This window comes from Mus caroli, chromosome 7, assembly GCF_900094665.2.
Source record: "Mus caroli chromosome 7, CAROLI_EIJ_v1.1, whole genome shotgun sequence".
NCBI classification, from domain to species: Eukaryota; Metazoa; Chordata; class Mammalia; order Rodentia; family Muridae; genus Mus; species Mus caroli.
The window spans coordinates 123,219,877-123,228,435 of record NC_034576.1 but is presented as its reverse complement, the minus strand read 5'-3'; the positions used below and the strand labels follow the sequence as shown (position 1 = coordinate 123,228,435).

General features: G+C 46.3%; 1 protein-coding gene across 1 annotated transcript in view; it reads right to left on the bottom strand.

Annotated features, from left to right (window-relative positions):
• Otoa (otoancorin) overlaps positions 1 to 8,559 on the bottom strand; it is a 78,106-nt gene that overhangs the window by 60,007 nt on the left and 9,540 nt on the right. Inside the window, exons 6-7 of the mRNA XM_021167659.1 lie at positions 6,907 to 6,994; positions 2,110 to 2,241 (exon numbers count right to left, since the gene is read on the bottom strand). Of these exons, the coding sequence (XP_021023318.1) occupies positions 2,110 to 2,241; positions 6,907 to 6,994 (220 nt within the window). The remainder of the gene's footprint in view (positions 1 to 2,109; positions 2,242 to 6,906; positions 6,995 to 8,559) is intronic.

Below are 8,559 nucleotides of genomic sequence, written 5' to 3'. Positions count from 1 at the left end.
GTGTGTGTGTGTGTGTGTGTGTGTGTGTGTGTGTGTGTGTGTGTGTGTGTGTTTGAGGGGGGGGAGGAGAGAGAGAAGGGGTAGAGAGAATGAGCTTTTGTGGTCCAGTCTGGACTGAAACTTTCTATGTAGCCCAGAATGACGTCAGAATCTCTTGCTGCCTCGGCCTCCTGAGTTCTGGGATTGCAGGCTTGAGCAACAAGAAGAACGATAACATTTTTCTTATCCTTGTTTAAGAATACTGTGGAGAAGATTAAATTAATCCACGAATGCTAAACCCTTACAAACAATGAGAAACAGGTGATCTGGCCCACCACTTGGCTTTGTGAATAGAGTTTTATTGGCACATACCCATACCTACTATCAGAATTACTTAATAGCGACTGGGGGGATGACTGGGGCCTACAAATCTTACATCTTTACTCACTTGTCCCTTGCTGGTCATTCCCTTAGAAAAAATATCTCATATGTAGAAAAGCCTCAATAAACTTCATACTGTATTTTTATAAGATTTTTAAACTGAATCTTTTTTAAAACCTGAAGTTCATTTCTAAATGAAATCTATTCATACCGAGCTGGTGGCTATTATGTTTTAATAACTAATATTAAAGTAAGACAGATTAGGAGTTAGGAATATAATTTGCCTAGCACTCCTGAGGCCCTAGGTTTGATACCTAGCACTGCCAAAATAATTAAATAAAAAAATAAGTATAAAACCATTAAAATGTTTAAGTCCTCCCCAAACCTGTGTGAATTAAAGCTAACAAGAATCTTAGCATTTCAGAGCTGGAGAGCTCAGCCGTGAAGAATGTGTGCTGCCTTGGCTGAAGACCTGAGTTCAATCCCTAGCACCCACATAGGACAGCTTACACCTACCAGAACCCCCAGTTCCAGAGAACCCACTGCACTCTTCTGACCTCCACAGGCATCAGGCACACACGTGGTGCACACACGTGGTGCACATACACACACACAGATGTTGAGAGCTTTTGGTGCCGCTTCTAGGAATTTGGCATTTGTCGCTGGGCTCGGACAAGGAAGTCGGCTCGGACAAGAGTATCAGAAGCAGTGACCATGCGGCTTTGCTCACTGCTTTGCTGAATCACTGCTCTATGCGATCTCTTTGCTTACTACTTGATTTAATTACTTAATCTTGTCTGATCTCCTTGCTTACTACTTCGCTTGATTACTTTGTCTTTGATCTAAGAACTGATCATGTTTTTTGGATATACCTAGAGTGATATAAAAGGAGGCTGGAGAGAAGGAGGAGAAGGAGGAAGAGGAGTAGGAAGAGGGAGAGGAAGAAGAGGAAAAAGAAGAAGAGCGGGGAGAGGAAGAAGAGGATGGAGAGGAAGAGGGAGGGGAAGGAGGAGAGAGGGAAAAGAAGAGGAGGAAGAGGAGGGAAAGGAAGGAGAGGAGCGGAAGAAGAGGAAGAAAAGGAGGAAGAATAATTAGAAAAAGAAAAGACTCCCTTCTGAGCCCGCGTGAGGAAGCCGAGGCTTAGCAGGGTTCTCAACTCCATTTAGGAACAGTGACTCATGTGCAGCTCTCTGAACTAAATAGACACTGGCCCTCAGCTTTGGAGCCTCGGGGCATTCTGGGACTCGGGGACCTTGCTCACTATGCTGTGTGCATGTCACTAAACTTGCTTTGTGGTCACTGTCAGCTGTTGCTTGCCTTTATCCCGAGCCACATCACGGCTGAGCTGGCTTAAGATTCTTCTTAGTTTTAATTCACACAGGTTTGGGGGAGGATTTAAAGATTGTAATGGTTATATACTTACTCTTATTTAATTATTTTGGCAGTGTTAGATATCACAGTTGAGCCTCAGGAGGGCTGGGTAACCTTAAGGACAAGGACAGTTCTTTCTCTCTATACACCCACTGCACACAGCAATGGCCCTCAGACTTTTACCAATTCAAACGGTTAAAAGACCCTTAGGACCCTTAGTGCCCATAACAATGTAACATGGAGAAACTGAAGGGAAAAGCCAGGTCCTAGAGTCCTAAGCAGGGTTGGTTATGGAGAAAAGGGGAAGGAACCCAAAATGGCCCAGCAGATGTCAACTACTTTGCTACTTCTCATGGTGGGTTGCCAGGCGTGCCTTACCAGGTGGCCCCATTTGTCTTCCAGAAGGCATTTCATGGCAGTGTGGAACTGCTGGTTATCAGCAGCCCTCAGGTCCTCCAGCAGCTTCCGTGGCTGGTACAGATACTGTTCCAGATGTGCTTCCATGACTGCCTGGGCATGGGAGATTCAGTCATTGAGGTCAGAAGACTGAGGAGTGTGTCAGAACCAAGGCCAGCAGCCCAGCAGGTTTCCCCCTTGCCGACCTGGCAGAGCCTGCCAGCTAGCAGGCAGTCTTGTATATGAGGGGTTAGTGGGTCCTAATGCTATAAAGCCAGGGGATTCCTTACAAAATCCAGATTTCCAAGTCCACTTAGGAAATGCAAAGAACAGACAGCATTGGGCATGCTTTTCCCCCCTCGATGGCCTGCCTGATTTCATAATTCTGTGGCCTTCTATGGCCTGCCTGGTCCTTGTCTGAGGTGGGCGGGGCAGGGGGGAGCTACAAGGAAGCTGAGTATCTCTGGTCTCTTACCACTCAACCCCTAGTGCTGAGCACAGGAGAAGACCCAGGCAGAATGAATCGCCATGTCTGCAGTGCCCCGTCAGGCCGCCAGCCTCTCCTGCCAGCCTCTCCTCTGCCATTTTTGGACTTGTTCTCTTTTGGATTCAGGAGCTTTTGGATCTTGTTGCTGCTGTTGTTCAGCCTTAGGGGTGGGAATCTCACTGTGTAGTCTAGGCTGGCCCTAAGTCCACACGCCTCTTGTCTCGACTGCCCAGGTGCCAGGGTTACAGTTGGATGCCCCGGCCTCAGTTTCTTAAATATCCCTTATGCTCCCAGAAGGAAGTGTGAAATAATGCCTGTGGGCAAACACTGCATATAAAAGACAGATAACATGTATGCAATCTTTAGGGTCACACTTACCTGAGCTTCAATCTAATTAGAGAGCGGATATTTAAGTGTTGTTTGTGCTTTGTCTTTTGAGACCCTGGGTTTCCGGTATCCCGGGCTGCTTCCCAAATCACTGTGCAGCCAAGGATGGTTTTGAACTTGGAATTCTTCTGCTTTCACCTCCCTAGTGCTAAGATCACCGGTGTGTGCCATGCCCATTTCCTGCTGTTCTGCGGTCAAGCTCAAAGCTTTATTAACGCTAGGCAAGCACATGATCGACTGAGCAACACCCTAGTCCCTGAACATCCTTACACGACCAACTAAGCTACACCTCTATACCCTGAACATCCTATGTGTGTTTGCTAAGTTGGCGATCCTACATACTGGGCCTCAGTATTCACATCTGGAAAACAGAGCCCATGATAGAGCTCACCATGTGGGGTGTTGTGAGGATCAAATGTCTCTGGCTTTCTCAATAGTGTCTAGTGCAGAAGTGCTCAGTAGAGCCTGCCATGTTTCTCTTCTCCTGACGAGTTCTTATTTACCTGATGTCTGTCGCTACCTCAGAACTGTGGGAGTAATGTCTAGTTCCCCAACTCACTCTCAGTGTCTACAGCTGTGCCAACCTGTCAAGACTGTAGAGCTGCTGAATGAGAATATGCATACAGCAGCAATACACTGATCACTATGGGAAACCTTACTGTCAGAGAGAAAGGGGCTGCTCCTTACTGCTAAGTACATTGCTGTACTGGCTGGTTTTATGTATCAACTTGACACAGGCTGGAGTTATCAGAGAGGAAGGAGTTCAATTGGGGAAATGCCTCCACAAGATCCAGCTGTAAGGCATTTTCTCAAATAGTGATCAAGGGGGAAAGGCCCCTTGTGGGTGGGACCATCTCTGGGCTGGTAGGCTTGGCTCTATAAGAGAGCAGGCTGAGCAAGCTAGTAAAGAACATGCCTCCATGGCCTCTGCATCAGCTCCTGCTTCCTGACCTGCTTGAGTTCCAGTCCTGACTTCCTTAGTGATGAACAGCAGTATGGAAGTGTAAGCTGAATAAACCCTTTCCTCTCCAACTTGCTTCTTGGTCATGATGTTTGTACAGGAATAGAAACCCTGACTAAGACAAATTGGTACCAGGAGTGGGGTATTCCTGTGACAACCTGACCATGTTTTGGGGAGGACTGTCGAAGGACTTTGGAACTTTGGGCTAGAAGATCCATTCGGTATTAAGAGCTCTGTCAGATGTTGTGTAGGAGCTTGGAAGATAATGTTGAGAACAGTGCAGAATATGGAGGCCTGGCTTGTGAAATTTCAGAGGGAAGATTAAAGACTCTTTTCAGGGCCATTGCTATTTTGATTATGAAGATTTTGTGGTTCTGGCTAGCTGGGGCTGAAGAATAAGCTGTGGTTAACAAGATACCAGAACTACTAAAGTGAAACCTTTGTGTTACTTGGACTGTTGATGCTGGTTAGCTGGAGCTAAGAAATTAGCGGTGATTAAGAAGAGACCAGCATCATTGAGGTGACATCTTCTGGGAAGTGTTTTCTGAGAGCACAGAGGCTATGTTGCAGAGATAGCCAAGGTTGTACCTCCTGCTGCAGCAGGACTTGGTAATGTGTAAGAGTCACCCAGGTGGTACTGGTTTTGAGGCATGAAGGGGTCATGCCGAGCAGCTGAGGCTCAGCACTGTGAGAGGCCATGGAAGGCCATTGGTGAAGGTGCGCCTCAGATGAAATTGATGGCCCAAGACTGAAGGGATCATGCAAAGGAGTTGAGGCTTGGCACCATGAAGAGAGCCTATGAGAGGCTATTGTTGAAGCCAAGTTACAGTGGAAGACAGCAGTGTTTTGGGGATGCCAGTACTATGAGATGACCACCAAGAACAGCAACAGTGGAGTACAGACATCTAGAGTCTAGAAGACAAGGTGTGTGCTACAAAGGGCAGGGCTGGAGAAGTGACCCAAGACCTTGGAGGAGCCCAGAAGATCGTAAGTCGATCCCAGACATTGGATGGTTGGAGTTTGATTTCGCTTTTGATTGTGACTGTGCCCTGATGTTTTTCCCTCTTGAAGGAAGTATTTTAGTGGAGCCCACAGTTAAGAGACTTTTTTTTTTTTTGGTTTTTTTCAAGACAGGGTTTCTCTGTGTAGCCCTGGCTGTCCTGGAACTCACTTTGTAGACCAAGCTGGCCTCGAACTCAGAAATCTGCCTGCCTCTGCCTCCCATGTGGAGTTAAGAGACTTTTAATTATAAAAAGACTTTGGATTTTAAAAGAGATTAGAAAGAGATTGAAATTTTAAGAATATGTAAAGACTGTGGGAATTTTAAAGTTATTTAGATCTTGGGGATGAATAAGAATGTAAGGGTTGGGGCTTACTAGTGATGTGTTTGTGTGTCAAGTTGACAAGGGGTCAATTGTACTGGCTGGTTTTGTGTGTCAACTTGACACAAGCTGGAGTTATCAGAGAGGAAGGAGCTTCAGTTGGGGAAATGCCTCCACGAGATTCAGCTGTAAGGCCTTTTCTCAATTAGTGATCAAGGGGGAAAGGCTCCTTGTGGGTGGTGCCATCTCTGGGCTGGTAGGCTTGGTTCTATAAGAGAGCAGGCTGAGCAAGCCAGGGGAGGCAAGCCAGTAAAGAACATCCCTCCATGACCTCTGCATCAGCTCCTGCTTCCTGACCTGCTTGAGTTCCAGTCCTGACTTCCTTGGTGATGAACAGCAGTATGGAAGTGTAAGCCGGATAAACCCTTTCCTTTCCAACTTGCTTCTTGGTCATGATGTTTGTGCAGGAATAGAAACCCTGACTAAGGCAATTGCTAAGAGAGATGATGACAGATGCAATGTGGGCCCAGCAGCCCCTCCAGCTGGTAGGTGAGCAAGCAGAGAGTGATCAAGAAGCCTTCGGGGTACAGTTCTGGTGTGAATGTCTGTTAATACTTCTGTTTCTATTAAAACGAGAAATAACAAACCACTGTGCTGTTCGTTTACTTTTTCACCCATGATGTGACTTCTTTTCTAAACAGAGTAATGGTGTACGGAGCGCTGGGATAACACATTCTGGGTCTCCCATGCTGTTCTCAAGGTATCATCCTGAGCTGCCAGCCACACCCAAATACCCCAGTCATCACCCCACCCTCACCCCAAGCCCTTCCGATGCTCCAGCCAAATGTCCACTGCTGTCACCAACAAGCACAAGCATGCTGGGTGTCGTTTATCTCCCAAGGGTCGTTCATCAGGAGTTCAGTTCCTGGTGAGGCGGCATTAGGAGGTGATGCCACCTTTAAGTGGAACCTGGTGGGAGGCGATAGGATGCTGCCCTTGGAAGGAACTGAGTTAGTTCCCATGAGACACTGGATAGTTCTCAGGAGAGGAGTAAAGTGGGCTTGGCCATGAGCCCTGTGTCCCCGTGTGATCCTTCCCTCTCACGGGTTTACCCACTGTTATAATGCCATCTATCAAGGTTAATCCCCAGCTCCGTCTTTGCAGGAACCAGCATTATGTTAAGAGATGGTTAGCTTCTAAACTATGAAGTAGATTAAGAATCCTTCTTTTTAAAAAAGATTGATTTTATCAGTGTGTGTGTGTGTGTGTGTATGTATCTGTGTGAGCATATGTGCACATGTGTGCAGACATGCCTGCAGAGGCCAGGAGAGGACATCAGATCCCTTGGATATGGAATTGCTGGCATTTGTGAATCACCAACATGAGTGCTGGGATCTGAACTCTTGTTCTTATGACTGAGCAGCAAGCGCTTCTAACTACCGACCCATCCCTTCATCCCAAAACTCTTTCCTGACTTTCCTGATTTTGTTATAGTAATAGAAAAGTGTCTAATACACTCCTGCTGTTCTTTTATCAGTAAAGTCCAGTTTCCACTCGGTGCACAACTGATGTGCACTAATGTGACCAATAGCAGCATGTAGGAATATGTGTCACATACATACCTGCAGGCTGGGAATGGTGAAGGCCACATTCCTTGAGTTCAGATAGGCAAGGACTCTGTGGGACAGGTCTGCAGTCCAGACATGGGACCTTCAAGCAAAGATGGATGGGAGAAAGGTCAATGTCTGCAAACATTCTTGTACTGGCTATGTGCCCTGGGGCTCAGAGAGGAGTGGAATGGGCCAGGATGCTAAGGAACTTTAGGTTGAGAAGTAAGAGGTTCGTTCACCTGACAACATGGGAGGAGGTATGTTCATGAGTATGTGTACAGGTATCTGTGTATGTGGGTGTACACAAGTGTATGTGTGTGTGTGTATATATATATATGTATGTGTGTGTATATACAGGTTGGGAGTATGTGTGTATAGAGGGGTGTGTGTATATGCATGTGTGTGCATATACAGGTCAGGGTATGTGTGTATTCAGGGATGTGTGTAAACAGGGGTATGTATGTGTATATAGGTATGTATATGTGTATGCAGGTGTGTATTGTATATATGAGTATACAGGTGTGTGTATATATATATATATGTATATATATATATGTGTGTGTGTATGTGTGTATACAGATTTCTATGTGTGTGTATACATGTGTATATATATATATATATATATATATTGTGTGTGTAGAGGGGTGTGTGTGTGCATGTAAATGCTTAACAACAACCTCAAGTATCATTGAGACATGGTCTCTCATTGGCCAAGAGTTTACTGATTCAGCTAGACTAGCTGGTCAGGAAATCCTTAGAATTTCAGGTCTGTACTGACCCAGCACTGAAATTACAAGCATGTGTCACCATGTCCAAAGCTTTTATCAGGTTCTGGGGGTCAAACTCAAGTTCTCCTGCTTGTGAGACAAGCCCTTTACTGACTGAGCCATCTCCCCAGCCCCTACAAAGAGCCTTGTTGTTATTATTGTTGTTGTTGTTGTTGTTGTTCTTATTTTTTGTATTTCAAACAAAAAGGTTTCTTTGCATAGCCTTGGTTGTCCTGGAACTCACTCTGTAGACCAGGCTGGCCTCAAACTCAGAGGTCTGCCTGCCTCTGCCTCCTGCGTGTTGGGATTAAAGGCGTGTGCCACCACCACCTGGCACAAAGAGCTTTTTTATAACCTCTTTTTGGTTGTAGGTAAACAGATGGATGTATAGGCTTATAATAAGTAAGTAAATAAAATTGTATCTTGAGAGAATATATCTAAAACCTCCCATTGGAGGTCTCATGGAGGAGGGATGTTTGCAGGGGCCTTTCACCTTGATGCGATTGGTTGTCTCTCCAAGGGACCCGAAGCCCCCATTTTCTCTTCTTTATAGAATACATATGAAGATTTGATGTGAACAACTTTCCTTCTGCCACACTGCCACAGCACCCCATCTCTCCAGTCTCTCACACGGGCCTGAGCAGCACAGCGCTGGAGAGTGGTGGCTGCTGGCCCTGGAGCCAGGTGGAAGGGTCACAGTCCAGCTCTGCCACGCCCCAGCTGTGTGGCCTCCGCTCCCTTGTCCCAAGCCTCAGCTTCATTGCTCTACACAAAAGGGTAATAAGCAGCCCCAACCAGAGGGCTGCAGTAAACTCGGATGTGTTTCTCTGCCCCAGCACTGGGAATACTGTCGCCTCCTCGGGAGTCCTTCGGGCACCTTGGTCTTAAGCTCCGCCAT